Below are 22,249 nucleotides of genomic sequence, written 5' to 3' on the forward strand. Positions count from 1 at the left end.
TCTGAGTACCGCTCTGAAATCTCGGGTTCAAATTCCAAATCGAATGGCATGAGATAGCCATCTGTTACTATTGGGTATACTCTAATGGCGTTACGCGAACCATCCGGAGCAGTATAGTCGTTCGTTCATGAATAAAAAAAGGAAAGATATGCAAACGAACAGCAAAATCGAGCAAGTACGACCTATTAAGTACTCTCAAGGAAGGTCGGCAACAGGCACAAGGTAATGCAAAAAACTACTGACTAATATTGCAGCCAAAGTGACGGGCGCATGCCTCCAAAGGCGTTCGAGTTTATAGGTGATGCTCCGATTGCCGTCCACGGGCGATGCGAGGATTGGAGAGGGAAAGTAAAAATTAAGGAGAGATTAGAATTATTTAGGAGGATGAAACGAAAAAGGTAGTATAATTTTATTGGACGAATGACAGGTATATGCCCGTTTCTAAACCCAGTCAGCAAATTGTATCAGACTCAGAAAAGTCACAGTGTCGGATATGGCAATAGACTCTCCTCCTATCGAGTTGCGGGGAAATGGACTAAAATTTCCGTGTTATTATTATCTTTAACCTATATTATTTTATATCATTTGAAATTTATTTTTATGAATTTTTGTCGAATCTTATGTACCATCGATTATTATGTACTAAATAACTAACAAAGATAATTAAATATCAATTATTTTATAGACATTCGGGTTCCAACATAGAACCAGACTTCTTTTTTTTCAAACACTTAAAAAACTATGTTGTTTTTTCGAACATAAAATTAATTAGAATAAAGGGCCATGTTTGACATTTGGTTTACAATTAATCTACATTCATAAAACTAGGCAGTATGATCGAAAGACTATAGCCTGTCCTCTGGACGAATTAAAAAAAAATGGTTTACAAATGACAACATAGTTCGAGGTTATCCAAATTGTAAATCAAAACAAGTTGTGTTTTGTAAACTAATTACTTACTTTTTATTCATTTAAATACGAAGATGTCTACTACCTGTAAATATTGCAAAGAAGAAGAAAGCAAGCAGTACCGGCCAGGGCTTGTATGTGGGACTTGTTCGTGTTTTGTGCACCTTTCATGTTTACAAAGGCCCGGCACTCCGGGAGACTTTGTTACGGATGTGTTTTTTGATTTCATTTGCGAAGATTGCGCACCAAATAAGAGCGAAGTCTTTACTAGAAACAAGTTTCCTTGGTAAGTGATAGTTAAAAATATTTAGAAACGATTTACTTACACTAAATATCGTAATTTTTAATATACCATTTGTTTATTATTAATTGCCTTATTTACTTTTATATCTTATTGTATGTTCATTTGTATCTTTAAATATCGAGTTTCCTTAATGCACTTACCCTATTTATCTCTGTACCACCGTCTCGGATACTTTTTCTTTTTATTGCTTGAATGACGAGATGAGCTTGCCGTTCGCCTGATGGTAACCGATACGACTGCCCAAAAACTGTAGAAACACCATCCAACACCTTGAAATATAAAGTATTGTTTGGTATTCCATTGCACTCGCCATCCTAAGACATGAGATGTTAAGTTGTATTATGTCCAGTAGTTAAAAAAGTAACCAACATGTTATATTAACGTTTTTTTGATTATTTATTCTCTATAATAATATACTTGTGTATATAATATAATTATCCCGGAATGAAAATGAAAGCTAAGGCTCGACCGAGACGGGTTTTTCAATCTCGGCCGAGACCGAGACCGAGACCGAGAATGAAATAAAATCTCGGCCGAGACCGAGAACCGAGACCGAGAATAGAAAAATCATGAATAAACTATAAAAAATTTGTTAACTGTATACTACAGTAGGCACTGTTTTATAAAAAAAAAACGCTTAACAATCAAAGTCTAATAACATAATATAGTATAAAATTATTTTTTTCGATATTTTCACCCTTCAAAGAGTGTCTCCTTTTATCGTACAAGTAATAACTCAGCAAAACAATTTTTATAAAAATAATTTTAACAAAAAATTAAACCGCCTTCAAAAACCACTCAAAACCTAAAAAATAATAACAGGTATATGAGGTATATAGGAAATTTAGCTCATAGATGGACTATGCAACAAATATAGCTTAACTAGCAATTTTAATTAGGCACCGACTACAAAATTGGTATCCAATATATACCTGTTATGTAGGGTTGCCAGATCCAGGCTGATCATTTCCTGGACATTTCTGGGGCCACGAACGGAATCAGAGTTTTGGTCTTTGGTCCGAGACTAAACTAAGTAGGAATTACCTAGGACTATTGGTTGATGAAAAGAAATACTTTTTTTGTAAAATCTTTTTCACTTCACCCGCACTCCGCGCTCCCCTCGCCTCTGGCTAATCGGCGAGCGACGCGAAGCGAGCCGCTCACACCTCTCCTCGCTCACCTAACGCAGTGCGAGCACGCTGTTTGGTTTGACTTTTGCAGCCGTAGTATCGTAACTTTGTGAAAAAAACTAGTATTTTTTCATTCCGGGACAGCAAAATAAAATTACTGGACACGGGACAACACGCAAAATTCCGGGACAATCCCGGAAATCCCGGCCATCTGGCAACCCTATTGTTATGTGAAATTATTTTTTGCTTTTGAGTGGTTTTTGAAGGCGGTTTAATTTTTTGTTAAAATTATTTTTAATTTAGATTTTTTGTGTTAGTAAAAAATAGGCCGTCTCGATGACGTGTTTCACTCACGATACGACTATCGCGCTCATGAGTTACACCTCTGAGTACCCCTGATAAGGGGAAAAGGTGTGATGCTATATATATATGTATGTAAGAAGTAGAGTCAACTAAACCCAACGCAAAAACACAACTAATGTGTTTCGCTCGCAGTACGACTATCGCGCTGAAATGTTACACCTCTGAGTACCCCTGATAAGGGGAAAAGGTGTGATGCTATATATATATGTATGTAAAAAGTAGAGTCAACTAAACCCAACGCAAAAACACAACTTATGTGTTTCGCTCGCAGTACGACTATCGCGCTGAAATGTTACACCTCTGCCTACCCCTGAAAAGGGGAAAAGGTGTGATACTATATATATATATGTATGTAAGAAGTAGAGTCAACTAAACCCAACGCAAAAACACAACTTATGTGTTTCGCTCGCAGTACGACTATCGCGCTGAAATGTTACACCTCTGCCTACCCCTGAAAAGGGGAAAAGGTGTGATACTGTATATATATGTATGTAAGAACTAGATTCAAGCAAACCTAACGCAAAAACACAACTGATATATTTCGATCATAGTACAACTATTGCGCTGTGGTGTTACATCTCTGCCTACCCCTAAATATGAGGAAAAGCCGTGATGCTAAATACATATATGTATGCATGTAAGAAGTAGGGTCAACTAAACCCAACCCAAAAACACAACTGATATGTTTCACACACGACTATCGCGCTGAAATGTTACGCCTCTGCCTACACCTGACACTCGGAAAAGATGTTATGCTATATGTATAAGTATATGAGAAGTAAACTCAACCAAACTCAATGCAAAAACATAACTAAAAACGTCATAGGAAAGCAAAATTCGCGATTTTGTTTTCTAGGACGACATAATTATTCTAGTTTTTTTAGTTTTAAAACCAAACTACTGAAGCGATGTTGAAAAAAAAATTATGGGACCAATCTGGAGAGAAATTCTTTCGAATAAAAAAAGAATTTTCCAAATCGGTTCATAAATGAGCGAGTTCTGAGGTAACAAACATACAAAAGAAAAAAAAAACATTCCCGTCGAATTGATAACCTACTAATTTTTTGAAGTCGGTTAAAAAGTACTTACATTTATACAATCTATACGATGTATTAAATGTTGGATCCCACTGCTGGGAACATCTCTCCTTTACTACTGAGAGGGTTTAGGCAGTCACCAAGCTGGCCTAATGTGGGTTTGTTACTTACTTTTATTAACTACAACATTTTAAGTAATTTCTATTTAACAACAATGGCTAAATAAACCGTGAACGAACGGCGCGAAGGCGGCCGCAGTTCACCAACTGGGACTCCAACCAATCACAACGCAGACTGCCTACTCACTCACTCACACCGAGCGACGAATATGGCCGCGCGCTGATTTGAATCTCATTCTGTTCCGTACAAAATTTCTCGGTAATTGCCGAGAATCTCGGCGGTTTTTAGCCGAGAACCGAGACAAGATTCTCGGCTGGATTTATAGCCGAGAATGCCGAGACCGAGACCGAGACCGAGATCTCGGTCGAGCCTTAATGAAAGCTTCTATTAATGCAAACAATTTTCGTAATCACTTTAGTAGTTCATTAGAAAAACATGTTTAAACTGACAAACAAACTCTTCAGCTTTATATATTAGTATAGATACATAATTTAACTACACAACATTGTTAATAATACTTAAACTGAGTGCTATGTTTGTTCATTGGTATTAATGTACACTTAAAATTCATAAACAGACTGATTAAATATAATATACTCATTTTTTATTTCATATTGCAGGGCTATTGTTATCTACTTGACACTGAATCACCTGAGCAACAACCTGTATGGGATTAGCAACCATGGGTACTTCCACTATAAAACCCATATCTGCTCGTTCATTGACAGAAACTGGCAAGCACTGTTTGGTGCACATTCGTAAGTATAATTTATGGAAATCTAACAATTTTCTAAATTTTATAGTGGGTTTTTATGATTATCTCCTGATGTTACGAAAGTTTTGCAGCCTTCATGGTCACGGGACAGATTGAGGGCACGGTCTTCTGAAAAGTCATTTTCAATACCTACCTACTTTTTTCAATTTTACGAAATGTTAAACTTGGCCACCAAGACTGCAGTCTTAGAAATGTTTGAAAAGAATCGTAATAAAAAAACCGCAATTAAATCCGAAAAATAGTTTTATTTTGATGTCTTACATTTGAGTAAACATAAAAAATCATTAAATATAATTTAAACATAAAATTTTGTTATCAAATTTGTTGCACTCAGCCGATTGGCACTCTGAGAAGTTTCTGTCACCAGCATTTTGTAACTACAAATGTTCCGTTTTGTAGGACTGTATATTTGGCCATTATACTTAATACCCAATGTCCCTTGTCCCAGGGGGACAAGTGCAGTGTAGTGCAAAACAATACATTGTAATTCTACATTATGCCTGATGGTTCTGCTGTTAATGGGCAGTCCATGTAGTATATTGCTTAATAATGACTGCCCGCCCGCTCGTTACATTCCTACTTCCTAGTTATTTTAAATCCATCCAATGGTCGTCGGGAAGACATCACCAGTAGCGATAAGACCGCCATTTGTACTTCCTGTTTGTTCATAACCTCTGTTGTATATTTACTGTTCTATATGACTTAATGTACAATAAAGAATTTAAATAAATAAATATATTGGTTTTATTTTGCTATATTCCAGGAAACAGAAAAAGAACTGGGTGGGAACCATAGCAGGAGTTTTGTCAGTGTACAATAAATTATTCTTCAAGTCAGGATCACCAGTACTCGGAGAAACTGGCTGGTGGAAGCTTCTCCACAAATTCTCACCAGCTGTTGCTGCTCATATTCGTAAGAAAACAATGATTATTATTATAAAAATAATACACACAGTTTGTAGTAATTTTTTTCATATGTTAATTGTGAAAGTATTGTAAATTACTAATATGCAAATAAAATTCCTTCTTCATACCTTAAATGTTCCTGGGTATATAATTAGTAAGTTGGAGTTTTAATCCTTTTAATACTGTTGAATATGGTAAAACCTAACTTTTGCATCATCAATTGTCTTAAAATATAAAAAAAATCAATTGCATTGTAATTATGTAATTACCTCTATTTGGTTACACCCTGTATATGGTATAAACTTACAAATACTATCTACAATATTTTGACTTACTATGGATAATATGTTCACTGCCTTACATGGAGTTATTTCATTTCAGTACAAGAAGCGGCGCGCGAGAAACCTAAACACCGTCAGCACAATCGCATGTCTTTGGATAAACCAATGTTCCTGAGCAAAATAGTCGAAATGGGTTTGTAAAGTTCTGTGTTATTGGGCTAAGCGATAATGTTTGTGAGTTATCAATATCATATTCACAAGAGAAAATTGTAATAACCTCTTTTATAAATATTGCATTGTTTAGTCATTTACTAGGTATATTTTTCATTAGCCTTTTCAAACTCTTTGGCGTAGGTCTCCTTTAAAATTTTCCATTCTTTGCAGCATTGATCTCTATCATCATCATCCATTCTATCCGGCAACATTTGTGGTCTTGCTGGTGATCGTTTTACCCCATGGCTTCCACTCGAACTGATTTTTGCATTACGATCTATCTTTCCGAGCAATATGTCCAGTTTACTTCCACTTCACGCGTGCCTTTTGTTTCGTTAAATTTGCGATATGGTACTAATAGGTCACTCGTTATTGGGAACCCTTCTCAATTATTATCACCTTATTATATTTTTCTTCCACCAAATAAGATTTTGCAAGAGCCATGCTGTTTCAGCTTGAGAGATTATAACCAATCAACAATATGGCTTGCTTCTTTCATTATTAAGTATAAAATAACATAATTAAGATTACCTTATACCCTTGTGATAGTCGCCATTAGATAATTATGTTATCAGGTTATAATAATATAATAATATCAGCCCTGTATTATATACTGTCCTACTGCTGGGCACGGGCCTCCTCTAAGTTCTAAGAGGTATTAGGCCTTAGTCCACCACGCTGTCCTAGTGCGGATTGGTAGATTTCACACACCCTAAAAATTCCTATAGAGAATTTCTCAGGTATACAGGTTTCCTCACGATGTTATCCTTTATCGTTAAAGCAAGCGATAATTCACAAAGAATACACACATGATTTTTTAGAAAAATCAAAGGTGTATGCCCATGGGATTTGAACCTGCGGACATTCGTCGCGGCAGTCCGTTTCACAACCAACTAGGCTATTGCCGCTTTTTTAATCTTTTATCAGGATACAAGGACCTAATTAACAATGATACGGAATCTGATACGTATCCGTGCAAGAAGCGACGCATCGAGTCCGACGAGTTGAGCGGTGTCTCCAGCGCCTCCTGCCAAGACAATCCTGACTCAGACAGCAGGTACATAATATATTCCTTGGACTCTCACTGATAATAGTTAAAAAGATAGATTCTCTCGTTTTTTACCATATATAATGTACTTAACACCTCATTCATGTCTCAGGATGGCGAGCGCAGTGAAATACCAAACAATACTTTATAATTCAAGGAGTTGGATGGTGTTTCTACTGTTGATGAGCGGTTGTATCGCTTACCATCAGGCGAACGGCAAGCTCGTCTCGTCATTCAAAGCAAAAAAAATCTCGTCACCAATATAAAGTTTTATATTATTATTTCCTTATAATATTCTATGTTTGATAAGATACAGTATGCTTATTTTTTGAAGCACATTGTAAAAATGCTTTTGCTTATTTTTTTTTTAATCTCACTACCCGTCTATCTACAGTAAGGAAGAAAAGATGTTATTGTATCTTAATTCCAAATGTAGCTTCAGAAATATGTGACTATAATGTAAACTAATTTATTGCATTACAGAAATGAGATATTAGATGATAGTGTAAATGAAGATTCATTGCACAGTACACCTAAAGAATCGACCTTCTCCAATTTGGAATTTAAAAATTTCGATTTCTTACCAACCAACCAGCTATTACCAGCACAAGTAAGTTTTAAACTAACAATACAATATTGTAGGTATGTACCACAATAATTTACAATATATCATGGCTACTAAAATCAAAGAGCCATCATTTCTCTTAAAGGTATTAATATTAACTGTCACGATGGATATCTCTTATCCTATTCCAATATCAGCAAAACTCATGGATAAATTACTGCATCATACTCCACTGCACTTGACCCTATATTAAGATGTTAGTTTCCATAATGTTATACTACCATACAAATAATTTACTTTCCATTTCAGAGTGATTCATCAAGCGTAATATCAATTCAACAATCAGGATTATACTACGATTCGGATTCGCAAAGCTCAGAACACGAGAAAAAGCTTCAAGAATCGAAACAAAAGAAGGTAGAAGACAAACCATATTTAAAAAGAGAATCCCTCTTCTCTACTCAACTCAACTCTGTGGACATGCCTTGGGTGGAAAAACTTCCAGAGCCAAGCCCAAATATAGTAGAAATGACACAGTACGAAGAGATACAGTTGTTGAAACAAGTTGAGACTATGATACCCAAAGTAAAGGATGTTAACAAAAAGGCCTATCTATGCAGGCTAAAGGCAAAGCTAGCTTTAAGAAGGTTGAAGAGACATAAGCATTTGCCTATATTTGATATGGACAGGTAAGTTTTTGATTAAATTATAATAATCTTAATATGCAGTGTAAGAGAGCAATCGAGTTGAGTTTAGTTTTACAAACAGTATTAAACTCAGCATATAAAGGGTGTCCTAATAAAAGCTTATTGTGTTTGTATAATAATTCAATAATTTAAGAGTTAGAGATCCTCCATAAGGATGAGATAGGGTTATAAATACAGCCTTTAGTTTTTAAACTAAATTCTTTCAATAACTTTCTAGATAAGGATATGGTGTAAACAACATGCTAAGTTCAGAAAAATAAAACCTTTAATATAAAAACTTCTGTATTCTTCTAAGGGCTGTGAAGCTGCTCGGAGGTTACGTTACAGATGACGCGACGACTTCGGCGAATGCGGAAAGAGTATTGGACAGATTCCAAAGATCGGTACGTAACTTATTGGATGTAAAGAAACACCACCCAATAACACAAGTCATAACAGCAGTCAGCTATCTGCTTGTTTGCAATGAAACAGTTTTAATTAATGTTATTTTCAACTTTAATTATTGTGAACAGTCATATATCTTGTGTAATTATTTAAATAGATTCAGCTGTCATACATAAGTCAAATTAATAGACTATAAAAAATGAAAAGAAAGTATATATATATGAAACTATCTTGATAATATACTTTACTATACAAATATGTCAATTACCCTCAGTATCTCATGGACAACCTGTGCGGCACGATAGCCAGCACAAACTACGGCACGCTGCTCCTGTCGCACGTGGAAGCCGCGCCGATCAGGTCCGCGTACTCGGGGGCCACACTCAAGCCGTACATACGGAGGGACGCGGACACCAAGCCGCTTTGGATTAAACTCACCGATGAGCTTCTCAGGAAGACTAATAAGTGAGTTTGCATTTTGAAAACATAATTTAAGGTTCGCGGTTAAAATGAAAAGATCCCATGAATTAATAACTCACTAGTGGTAGGCCTCTCATATGTGAGAGTCCACCTGGGTAGATACCACCGCAATGTCTATTTCTGCCGCCAAGCAGCAGTGTGTATTCACTGTCATGTTCCGGTTTGAAGGATATTGTAGCCATTGTAACTACTGGACATAATAAGTCTTAATATCTCAGGTCTCAGGATGGCGAGCGCAGTGGAATACCGAACAATATTTTGTAATTCAAGATGTTGGATAGTGTTTCTACTGTTTATGGGTGGTCGTATATCATCAGGCGAACGGCAAGTTCGTCTCGTCATTCAAAGCAAAAAAAATCTAATAATTTTCGCATTTTTAAAGTCAGTAAAAAAAGTGGCATATGCGCGTCAAAAATACGCACTGAGCTTAACGTTCGTTTTAGTCATGGTCAAAATGAATTCTGTCGCCAGTAGTGACTAATTCTGAACTTGTCTCTGAAAAATACATACATTATGTACTCAGTTTATAATACTACGAAAAATACCAATCTATATTATTTCATCCAGAACAAACAGTGCTCAGAATAAATCTTATTTTATAGCTAAGGTATTTGCTATTTTCGATTCATGTTCGCAACTGGCACAATGATTTATAGCCTGCATTCACTGTAAAATATAGGCACTTAAAATTATACGAGTGCTATTAAGTTAATCTATCAACTACGAAATAACAGTTGTAAGTTAAAATTTTGAACAACTTACTCAGCCTATATTTCTAGCTAAGATAAGAGAGCCTTAGCTGTGATAAAAAAAAATATCTCTTGAGTTTAATTCAGTTACCTCTTTCAAAGAATTCGAAAGACCTTGCGCTCTTGCTTCTCTCGGGCTTCGCATTCAGGACCGATTTTTAAGACATCAAATAAAAGTTATTCGGAGTGTAAAATACAATATGAACATAAAAACAACTTAAAAATATCAGTCATGTAACAGACGGCAGCAATTTTCGCACACTAACGCGTGATGTTATTTTTTTACTTTAATGCAGCTAAAATTAAAATTGAATTGTCTCAATTTTACATTTAGATGGTGAACTTTTATCCATTGAACAATTTTTTATTGGAAATATGCGATAACTCTGGAATCCTTGTTTATACAGGCATATAAAAGGCTACGAGCCGCCACCGCCAGCGACCATAGACTACTCGTACGTGAAACCTCAGCACATAGCGGCCGTCAACAATCTATGCGCGCAGTTCTTCTGGCCTGGTATAGACCGTACGTATTAGTATTTTATACAGTAAACAGCACAAGTCATAAGCATAGATAAACAGTTGGGTACTCGCATATGTACAAAACGAGGTTGTATAGTACCCGCATGGCACATGTAATCCGATAGACAACAAGCCAATGTTCGTTGTAATACAATTAGTTTCTTAATTACTAAGGAACCAATTGCACGAAGCATCAGCGCCTTGAATGTTAAACTTACTAATTTTGGATGTCTACAATTCGTTCCTCTATTAATACCGTGTGTGGCAAAAACGGGTTATGAACTCATACATACATACATAACATCACGCATTTATCCCCGAAGGGGTATGCAGAGGCGCAACTAGAGCACCCACTTTTCGCCAAGTATGTTCCCATGATGTGATAGGGGGCGAGCCTATGGCCATATCGGGCACAAATTCCGGGCTGATACTGAGCAGAAAAACCCAATTATCACTTTGCCCAATGTGGAATTCGAACCCAGGACCTCAGAGCGCTATTGTACCGGGCATGCAATGCAACTACGCCACCGAGGCAGTCGGTTATGAACTCGACATAAATAGAATTGATTTGAAGCAAAGAATTCATGTGTTATTATTATTTGTAAATAGAATCATTATTGATACCTCTATTTCATAACACCCTGTATACACAAAAACGTAATACGAGGCGGCATGTTCGATATTAAATAAATTAAATCAAATAAATATATAATGTGGTCTGCAAATATTTGTTTCGGGATTCATATTTTATAGGACCGAAACCCTGTTGTAGTTTCTGATAATTTATATTTTGGGGACTGTCACGAACTTTGAGTAAACGCTCACAATTTAATAAAATATACGGTGACTAAATACAACAGTCAAGCTACTAAGTAAATAGTAAACCAAAGAACGCATTCACCATTAACTGGCGGTAATATTGACCTGAACATTGTTAAACAGACCCTTAGGCATATAGACTGTATGATTATTAGATTGGTGTTTGTTTTTTTTGCTCAATATCAGCCCGGAGTCTGGAATTTGTGCCCGATATGGCGATAGACTCGCCTCCCTATCACATCATGGGAAGGAGCACACTTGGCGAAAAGTGGGTGCCCTGGTTGCGCCTCTGCATACCCCTTCAGGTATATATGCGTGATGTGGGTGTGAGATTGAGGTATTTTTTTTCTTAATAGTGACCGAAGCGCTTCAATACCCCGAATTCAGCTGTGTGGTCACGTACAAGAAGCTGATGGTGGGTTGCGCGTTCCTGGTGCCAGATGCTGATTACAACACTGCCTACATCTCCTTCGTGCTGACTAGGCCCGAGTGGAGGAACGCCAAGATAGCTTCATTCATGTTGTATCACTTGTTACAGGTATTTTTATGACTACTTCCTCATCCTAAGGTCTCTAATGCAAAAATATCTATCGAAAAAAAATCCCATGTATAGTTATCGACGTAAATAGCTGAACAAATTCAAAACATCAAATCGCCTCAGGATTTTTGTGTTTGACCAATTTTTTTTCTTCTATGAAATAAAATAAAAGGAATTTACTCCTTCATAAAAAGAAAGTTATGAAATTGTTTAGCTACTTTTGTGGGTGACTGTACAAATTGAAGATACACGAGTTAAAAACTGCAAGTCAGTTTATAAAAAGTGTCTATGGACCATTATATGAAGGTGTCATTATAGTAATGTCAGTGTCGGATTTGTGTGACTATATGTATGTATAATGTATATCTTTTATACAGACTTGCAGCGATAAAGATGTTACCCTGCATGTGTCGCCGACAAACCCCGCCATATTCCTCTACCAGAAGTTTGGGTTCAAAGTAAGTATAGTCCATATAACAAAGCAAAAACTTTGATTAACTATGTAAATAAAGTGATCTAGGCTCTAGAATAAATATATGTGGATATGCTATTTTGAAAAGTCCAAAATATATAAATTCTAAATGTGTAAATTATACCATGATATCCTTAATTATGATAACTATTTTAAACCCATTCCCATCTAGATGAAAAGTGCAGTAGAAAAGGCTATTTACAGCGTAATTGCAATTTTCGATATTCAACAGTTGATAGAAAATTTATTTTTTATAATGTTCACATGAAATAACCTGTGTTTCAAAACACCACCATATGTTGTTTTTGTTACATATACCATTTTACTTCTGTAAATTTAATACAAGTTGCACTCAACCTAGGCAAGGCAGAAGTTTTATACATAATTAACTCTTCTTTTATAATACTTTCACAAAGTTTTTTAAAACTAGTTAATAAAGAACAAGGAATGATAAAAACAATTTATTTACACCGGTTTGGTTATAAATCCTTCATACATTAAGTAATCATAGATCTTTCTAGTCTTATTTACATCAATTTTGATTATCCTCCTGGCATCTATTAACCGAAGGCAGCCCATTTTAAAGTTCTGTGCTATGAGTTGTTCTTTAATGTCCAAAAAACTCTCGGGTGTCAGTCTCAAGTTGGAGCAGAGAACTCTCTCAGTCTCAGTGAGTTGACTGAATCCTGGCAAATCTGTAATCTCGAGAGGCATCAATGTCCTTTTAAACTTCAGTAGCTTGTTTCTACCGTACAGAGTAGTGGGTTTCGTTGGTGATTGATTATCAAAGTTCTTAGCCATGATGGCTGTTGCATGTTTCTGCTCTTTCACATGCAAGTCATTGTCTCTTTTCAACTGTTTGAAAATCCTAGCTGTGTATAATGTTTTTATGCCGTATCGGCGGAATTGGCAGAGCCTTAATAACTTTTGCATCAGTTCGTACTCCAAATTCATGGTTTCCATAAATGCATCGAACTGCATTCCAGTCATAAACTGCATGAAGCAAAGGAGTCTTTCTGCTTTTTGTCTAGTCATTGTCACATCAAATTTTTGCACCCACGCAATCAGTTTATTAGCCATTATGAGACCATGGTTCTGTATGATTTTGTACCTCCTTCGCCTTTCCCGTAACCTTGTGTTAAGAGCATTTACCAGTGAAACTTTCAATGCATCCATACATTCATCATCATCTTCTGAATGGCTGTCTTCTATGTTAAAAATGCTCTCAGCATTATGGTCATAGTTAAACTCAAATTCTGATCTGTATGCGTTATACCCAGCCAAGTGTTGGTCACCAGTATTATTTCTTGGAGGGTTCGTACACACATCTGTATTGTACAAGTAAGGTGTGAGCAGTTTTGGAAACAAGGACTCTTTAGTTTCTGGAAATACTTGGAGCTCTTTACACGGGACATTCTCAATGTAATATTTCTTGTAATGTTCCTGACATTCTAACTTAGATCGCGTGTGGACACTTTTTGATATCTCTTCCCAGTTACCATAACCACACGTCGATAATGCCGAAAGTAATTTGCATTCTTCTTTCGCTGACCAATTGCAGTTTTCGAAGAGCGGGAAATCGTTTCTTCTGATAGCGTACATGTGGTCATTTTTGTGCGTAGTTGTTTCCTTACCGGCAGCAAAACATCCAGAACAAAGGTTCGTCTCACAATCGCAGCATTCGATGTAAGGTTCATGAGCGATCTCCGCACACACATCACACTTTGTCTGCAATATATCATTAGACATCATTTTGCAGGTGGAGGAGCTAATACAGGATTTCTACGAGAAATACTACGACATCGAGTACAAGGGATGCCGGCACGCACTGTTTTTGCGTCTCGTTCGATGAATAAACACTTAACCGTATTCGTCTTTTATTTAACGCAATATATCTCCTCCAATTGTAACACAAATATGTTAGCACTTAGATATTTATGAATAATTTCAAGAAAACAAGACACCGTTGACGGACATCTTTAGCAATCATTTTTAATAACCAATAATTTGCATCAAGCTTTGCTATAACAATAGACTTCAACAATAAATTGAAGCCCTACTGCCTATGTAAAAGATTCGAAAATCCATTGAGCAAAACAACTTTGGCATTAACCAAAACAAGTCATCGTGACATTTTGATGCGATGTTGTCAATTAGAAAAAACAATTTCAACTTTAGAAATATTTAAAAATATAAAGATTTTATTCTGAAAACGACTCCAACGTTAAACACATAAATTATTTATTATTGTAATTAATATAATACAATAAGAGACCCATTTTATGAGTAGGTACTAGGTAATAATTTTCTAGAAGAAAACGTGAATGGTCGACCTGTGAACTTTTTACCATCTGCTCACGTGTTCTGTAATCAATGTGGGTCGACAAAAACAACAAAAGGCAACGCTAGCGTTAAATCTACCCATACAAACAAAAACGAAGTATCTCCTATTTATTCTGAAATAGGAAATAGCTTTTTTAGGCTATTCATACTTTATCGCTACCTGCAGATTAATATTTTTACATTGTGTCTATTTGTTTGTACAGAATTAAGACTTAATGATTATATTACAAAAAATATGTATTATATATCAAACAATATGAATAATAAGAGACCACTATATCGATTTTAATAAGTTCCTACATACCCATACTCAAAATATCAATTAGTGAGCCTAAAAGGGCAAATAATATTATGTAGGTATGTCACAATATTATGAATAAACAAATAGAAAAAAGATTTATACGGATATAGAGTCGTGAATAAATGCTACTCATGAATAAAATACATACTACATTTTTATATTATAAATATCTATTATGAAATTACTTATTTAATTTTCATCACAGATTGTTTTTTAACTTTTAAAATATTTTGTTACCTTTTTAGTTACTTACTCAAAATAATAAAACTACAAGAATTCCAATCCATAGTTATAATATGCCTGTAAGAGTTTATTTAATTCATATTATTATATTTACGGTAATACTTTACCGATACAAAAAAAATCTATTGGATTTACAAAATAAATAAACATAATGGTTTGTAATAGAAAACGTGCCGATTGTTTTCATTGGTGTACAACGAGAACCTTCTAGTTTTAATCGGGGTGAGAACATGACGTGAAATCGTATAGTTTTGAACCATTAAATTTATATTTATCTCTTTCTTCCTCGAAATATTGTCCATTACACCAGCTGTGTTTTATCTCTTTCCCACATCGGGTGAAGGTCCCAGAATGTTCTAGACGTTTTAATGTATATATTTTGGCGCGACGGCAGCGCTGCGTTTCATTCATTTGTGAAGTTGCTGATGTGAAGTGTTGAATTGTGTTGTGTGTGTTATTTTAATAATTTCGCTTTTTTCTACTGACTGGATTACTTATAGAAGGTTCTATTGCAAGTGAGTATCTTTTTATTTTATTATAGTATAGATAGTAAGTGAAAAACCTGTAAATTTCTAGTAGACTTGCCAAAAATTCGCATTTTATTTAGCGCTCATGATCGTGCATCACCAAAAAAGGTGTCAGTCGTTCGGAGGTTAACGGGAGATTTTCTTTTTGTTACAGGATTCAAAATGGGCAAAGACTATTACAAAATATTAGGTCTATCAAAAGGTGCGTCTGATGACGACATAAAAAAGGCATACAGAAAGTTGGCACTAAAATACCATCCGGATAAGAACAAGGCTCCCGGTGCCGAGGAGAGATTTAAGGAGGTCGCAGAAGCGTATGAAGTGCTCTCTGATAAGAAGAAAAGGGAGATCTACGATGCGCATGGTGAGGAGGGCCTGAAGGGTGGAATGGGCAGCCACAACGGTCCAGGAGGCGGCCAGTCCTTCTCATACACATTCCATGGAGACCCGAGGGCGACATTCGCACAGTTCTTCGGCTCTGCGAGTCCGTTCCAAGCGTTCTTCGATCTGAACGGCGGCGGTGGCGGCACGACGATGTTCTTCGACCGCGACATGGACGTAGATATGGATCCGTTCGCGAACATGGGCATGGGACAGGCGCGACCAGGCGGCCCCGGCGGCGCATTCCGAAGCCACAGTTTCAACTTCCATGGCTCGCCAAGCAGGAAGGAGAAGACGCAAGACCCGCCCATCGAACACGATCTATACGTGTCGCTCGAAGACATCGCGCGCGGATGCGTTAAGAAAATGAAGATCTCTCGCCGCGTCATTCAACCCGACGGCACTTCGAAAAAGGAGGACAAAGTGCTGACGATACACGTGAAGCCCGGCTGGAAGGCGGGCACGAAGATAACGTTCCAGAAGGAGGGCGACCAGGGCCGCAACAAGATCCCCGCGGACATCGTGTTCATCATCCGGGACAAGTCGCACCCCCTGTTCAAACGAGAAGGCAGCGACGTCAGATACACGGCAAAGATATCGCTCAAACAGGTAAGCCTCCATCACCTATTGTCACTCATCAAGTTAGTGGAAAGTACCTGTAAAACATTGTGTAAACTAACCATAACAGGTTGAAACAATGGACCATTCTAGAACAAGAGCATGTTTCTGTTGATGACTGGTTTTGTTCATAATGCAACAAGTGTTTGCAATTTGCAGATAAATTTATTACATTAAATGTTGCAGTTGAGTGGTTGGTAATGTGGGACATTCCCAATCTGTTTGCATTCTTGCCACATGTTGTATAAACAATATTGATAAGGTTACTGTGTGCCTAGATCGGTCAACAGTTGACACTAGGCTGTTAAATGGTGAGTCATATGTCGCTGACCCAAACTTTCCTTTGTTGCAGGCACTCTGCGGAACCATCATTGAAGTACCAACCATGTCTGGGGAGAAGTTAACAGTAAATCTTCAAGGTGAAGTGGTGAAGCCCCACACAGTGAAGCGATTCCCAGGGTATGGCCTCCCATTCCCTAAGGAACCCACAAGGAAAGGTGACTTACTTGTTGCCTTTGACATCAAGTTCCCAGACCGTCTGTCATCAGGAGTTAAGGAAATACTTATGGACACATTACCCAACTAGAATTAATAGTGAATATCTCATTGGACCAGATTTAAGTATATAATGATGATGGTTCTGACTACCTTGGCTAGAAAAGCGAATGAACAGAAGTTGACCTGAACAGTGCCGATGGGAACTTCAGCATGTTGTGCCTGTTTGACAGAGGAGTAAATGATTTAAAAGTTTGGACATGTCAGAACGCCAGTTTTATATGCTCAAACCTAGTGATGGGACATTTCTACCCGATCATGTAGGAACTTTACTCATGTTGCTGCCTAAGTATTAGCTGTGTTATTACAACCGAGTGAATGTTGGACTTATAATTTTGTGGTCTTCGTGCGTTCTAGTACGGCGGACTCGTGCGAGTGTTGTGTGATTAATTTAATTTAATTAAGTTGTACATATTTTTTACCACATGTAAATAATGGCTCGGCAGCAATTGTAAGTTTTAAGTTTTACGAAACTTGGAATTGACAATTGCGCGTGTGATGCCGACGAAATGGTGTTTCGATAATGTGTGCAGGCGCATTGTTGGGATTCTGTTTCGCCGGTTTAGGACGTAGTGACAGTGAAAGTGGCCGGCTTATCACTTATAATTGCTGTTAAATGACTAATAAACAAACATACAATTAGCTATGTACGTGTTTTATTGTACCGCTCGTCTTACATAATGTGGGAAGTCTGGTCGCGGGCAGGCGGCCCACGTGAAACTATTTTAGCGAGTGCGGCGTGCAGTGGCGAGTGGCGACCGCCGCGCACGTGCCTGGAGCCGCACTGGAATGGATACTGACCGCCGCTCACACGTGACCTGACATAACTCACTACCAACATGCCAATGCGCAGATCTTTGTTTCATCTACATGTATATTTGAACATACCACAGCCACCTTGGCCTCGTGTCATGGGGATTTGTGGATTTTAGTTCTATTTTTAGTGGACTCGTGTAAACAAACCTATTAATTCCTGGCTTACATTAATATCTTCAGTAAACGTAGCACAAATCCCAAGCGTGATTGGTTTGAGTCTTGAAACAATGTAAATGTAGGGTAGGTACACATTTTGCTACACATCATTTTAACGAACATAGTAAAATTATACGACTTTTACATGTAATTAGGTTTAATTAATATATCAGTTTGCGCTATATTAATTGCTTTACCTTTCTTACAATAATTCCCAGTGACGTCACTCGTCTAAGGAGAAGAGGCGTGGTCCGAACACATTCGAGTAATTAATGACATGAAATTATTGTGGAAAACGAAGGAACTTGTATTTACGCGTTACAAGAGCATTGTGTTAACAGCTGTGCGGAGACGAAACGGCAATCTGTTGACATGGCCACCACGACGAACCTTGGTGGCAGCTAGTGGTGCGCAGAGCCATACAAACAGCGATAATATTTCTGAGATTTAATACTTTGTAATATTAAAAACAAATAGGTATTGATTTTCCTGTAAATCCCCCACTTAGCGCTACCGTATTGTGGTTTTATTATACCTTTGCATGGTTACTTAATATTTTCGTATTCAGATATTGCTGAGACCTCGAAATAATCCGCTATTCGTGACTTAAATATTTACGTGTTAGGCGCTAACGGTAAACGTTTTTGGGCAAATGTAAGCATAACATACATACATTTATAGTGATAAATTTAATGTTTGTCGCGCTTGGCATCCAAACAATGCGCCAAACGATCTTCATTGAAAGCAGTGCATGGATCTGAAGACAGGTATTGATTTTAAATTAGCAATGAATACAACAATTTTATGAAATAAAACAATTCCGTTGAATAAGAATACAATGTATTACGTCGCACGTCTGTGAACAGTAAACATTAGACACCAAAAATTTGTCTGGTGACTGACAGGAAGTAATGGTCTATTAATTCTATTTTTTGTTATATAACTTGTAACCAATAATTTATGAAATATTTAGACGATGTCTAAACGAATGTATTTATATTATACATATTATTTATTAAACGTACAGAAATAAACATCGCTTTTTAAGTAAGTACAACAATTAATCATTCTTTACGTCACATTCATGATTTGTTTATGGCGCATGTTTTAGCTAATTTATGCCTAAAATTTAAATGCTGATTTTGATTATAACATTGTCTCATTATAAATCCACTTCATCTCGACATTACCGATCGCTGGTGTAAAGGCCACAGTCGTGTGGAGGCCGCGCCACATCTGACGTCACTGGGCAAAAATACACGCCGCCCGCCCCCACACTGTGGAGAAATGCAGCATTTCACGATAATGTTCGTAAATTTTTCGGTTTCGATTATATATTAGTGTAAAGTTTTAATCTAAACAGAGTTCATTCAGTTTTGAATACTCAGAAGCCGTGGTAATTAGAAGATCGTGTTTGTTTATGTCTGGTTGCTATGTTAGAGATAAAATATTAATATAATCATTTCTAATATCAATATGTGTCTATATTGAAGATATAACATCTGGCTTACGACCTATAAATGAATTAGTACACGGTGTACTTTTGGCCAATCTTTAGTCAGCAGATGGCAAATTAATACCTATTTATGTAAGCATAAACGCTCCGCAGTCTAACCCAAATATTAATTTTGTATAAATTTGTATTACATTAGCGGGATTGTAAACATTGAGTATACTTATTAGTTGATATGGGCTTTCATTGTGTAGGTTATCGATTTGAAGAGAATTCCTCATGTGGAGATAGTTGTATTACTATTCTACTTATGCCTTACACTGCTATTCATTTCATTCGCCAAAATAATATTTTATAAGAGGTAATTAAATGTGTAGTTATCATATAATCAAAATCAAGTTATCTAACATAGAGCATAAAATAATTATCAGTCTTGGTTTTAGGATTTCCCAGTAATTCTATAAGACGAACTCCTTATTGTGCCATTAGCGTTTAGCGTCAGCGGTCTTTATTATATTTAATTTATAATGTGTGGGTACGGTGGAATAATGCAAAATGGAAGTTCTTTGGCACGATTTGTCATCATGATTATTATGTAGGATACAAAGTCATTGGGCTCGCGGCGGAAATGAAAATCCTGTTCAATGTAAAAAAAACTTTAATAAATATTCAACCTATCTTACCAATAGAAATCTTTCCTCATATTGTATGTGAAACATCTTTAAACTACTTTAAAGCTTTAGGTAAATTTTGCACAATATACCTTAGACTTTTGAGTCGAGTTTAGAACCTATATTGTTTCTATAAACATTCTGGGATTACCTAAGGGAATTAGCTTAAACATTTACGTCTATGAAGAGTGTCATCAAAACCCACGTTGTAATAGAAATAAACTCAGTAGCAATTTTTATGTCGGCCTTCATAACTGGATACACGCGGGCGGAACCCGACACGCGACTTGCGGGAGCGAGGGAGCAACCGGTTCGTTCGACTTGTTATTGTGTATGGGTTCAGCTCTAGGTCGTATCATCAGGATAAGGTAGTCAAGGTCATTGAACCTGTAAAATCAGTCATCTAAATTTCCTGAAATCTGAACAGAGAAATACTAAACTAAGCAGTATGGAAGTCTTATGTCTTCAGGAAAGAGGATCTCACTATTGGCAGGTGCTTATGTGTTGCTTTTGTAATATTATGCTATTACTGTGGTATTGCTAATTTAGCTATTTACACAAACGTACATAGGCACATACATTTCAATAAATTGCATCTTTCCTTCTTTCATCATCTGTGATGGAGTAAACATTGCATAGGTATAGAATCTTGCAAAACTAACATACCTACTTATCCACTATGAAGTTATGCTGTGTTACTATGCATAGATATGTTATCTCACAACATATTTATGTCTAATTTTATGCTTGATTTGGATTTAATGACATTTTTCATTCCGGTTTAAGAATAGAGTAAATAACCTGCATTCTATTTATAGGTCATAGATAACATCATATTTATTTAGATTTCAGACACTAGCATTTGGAGAGGTACTAAACACACAAGTCAAATAAAGAAGAAAAATTCCAAATTCGAAAATCAGTGACATTGAAAACCACGAAACAGCATAACTTTCGATGAATAAAGCGAGAATTTCTTCCGGGTCAAGAATTGTAAGGAAATTCTGGCATGAAGCCAAACTCCGAGCGTAGGTAAATACCTGAACGTATATACTAAACGTAATACACAAAAACGAGGCAAAAACTGATCACAACTAATAAGCTTGGAATGCTTCGATATTGTAAGCGTAATTATCGTTATTTTAATGTGGTGATTAATGAGCCATTCCTATGTTTAGATTACAATAGTTTAACAATTATGAATTACCAAAATTTCAGAACTATTTGAAAAGGACAATTATATTGCATGTAAGGTTCTGTATCTTTTATGACAAAGGTATCTAGTAGCTTTATAATACATTATGTCGATGGTAGCAAATTAATTAATTGAGCAAAATCATTACAGTACACAAGCATTTATTTGCTAATATTTGTTTTAGTAATCAAAATAAAGACAAAATGACAATGAAACATCGTCTCGTTTTGGCTCTCATTTTAAAAGCAAATGTTATCGAAGTTCAAGCAAGACGCCCGCTTTAAAATTATTCGTATCTTTGTTTTGACAAATGTTTTAGTCACTACTTACTATGACAGCCTTTGCAGCGTAACGTGTGATGAGCGAGCCTGAATGTGATGTCGTTGGTTCCATCATCAGAGTAATATAGGTCAATATTAAGTCATAGTAATTATTTTCTCTTCTCTTAGTTTTTAAAACTTACGACACAAGTTTGGGTCTTTTTGTGTACAACTAGAGACTATATGTAGACTATATGTGTTTACTAGTCGAAAATTCCAAAAACAGAAGGTCTTTTCGTGTCTGCTAACACTATTTATGTGTTTACTGGTCGAAAATTCCAAAAACAGATCGACCAGTAAATTCGTATAAACCGCGGCTAATTGTTTTACGGCAGCGTGATTCACGTAA

General features: G+C 36.4%; 3 protein-coding genes across 3 annotated transcripts; 2 read left to right on the top strand and 1 right to left on the bottom strand.

The window, feature by feature from the left end:
- The first annotated feature begins 864 nt into the window (after nt 1-864).
- LOC115440766 (cysteine-rich protein 2-binding protein) lies at nt 865-14,190 on the top strand. Its single transcript, XM_030165217.2, has 13 exons — nt 865-1,195; nt 4,484-4,621; nt 5,402-5,550; nt 5,925-6,017; nt 6,965-7,094; nt 7,569-7,695; nt 7,960-8,339; nt 8,653-8,740; nt 9,016-9,206; nt 10,378-10,496; nt 11,668-11,849; nt 12,227-12,307; nt 14,081-14,190. Exons 1-13 carry the CDS (start codon nt 984-986, stop codon nt 14,171-14,173), a joined length of 1,983 nt encoding a protein of 660 aa, XP_030021077.2. The 5' UTR covers nt 865-983; the 3' UTR covers nt 14,174-14,190.
- LOC115440768 (transcriptional adapter 2A) lies at nt 12,767-14,447 on the bottom strand. The gene has a single exon (XM_030165219.2). It carries the CDS (start codon nt 14,071-14,073, stop codon nt 12,787-12,789), a length of 1,287 nt encoding a protein of 428 aa, XP_030021079.2. The 5' UTR covers nt 14,074-14,447; the 3' UTR covers nt 12,767-12,786.
- Nucleotides 14,448-15,485: 1,038 nt separating this feature from the next.
- LOC115440792 (dnaJ protein homolog 1) lies at nt 15,486-17,935 on the top strand. Its single transcript, XM_030165255.2, has 3 exons — nt 15,486-15,723; nt 15,890-16,725; nt 17,087-17,935. The coding sequence occupies exons 2-3, from the start codon at nt 15,898-15,900 to the stop codon at nt 17,318-17,320; spliced, it is 1,062 nt and encodes a 353-aa protein (XP_030021115.2). The 5' UTR covers nt 15,486-15,723; nt 15,890-15,897; the 3' UTR covers nt 17,321-17,935.
- The last annotated feature ends 4,314 nt before the right edge of the window (nt 17,936-22,249 follow it).

This window comes from Manduca sexta, chromosome 25 (assembly GCF_014839805.1).
Source record: "Manduca sexta isolate Smith_Timp_Sample1 chromosome 25, JHU_Msex_v1.0, whole genome shotgun sequence".
In the NCBI taxonomy this organism is placed as follows: Eukaryota; Metazoa; Arthropoda; class Insecta; order Lepidoptera; family Sphingidae; genus Manduca; species Manduca sexta.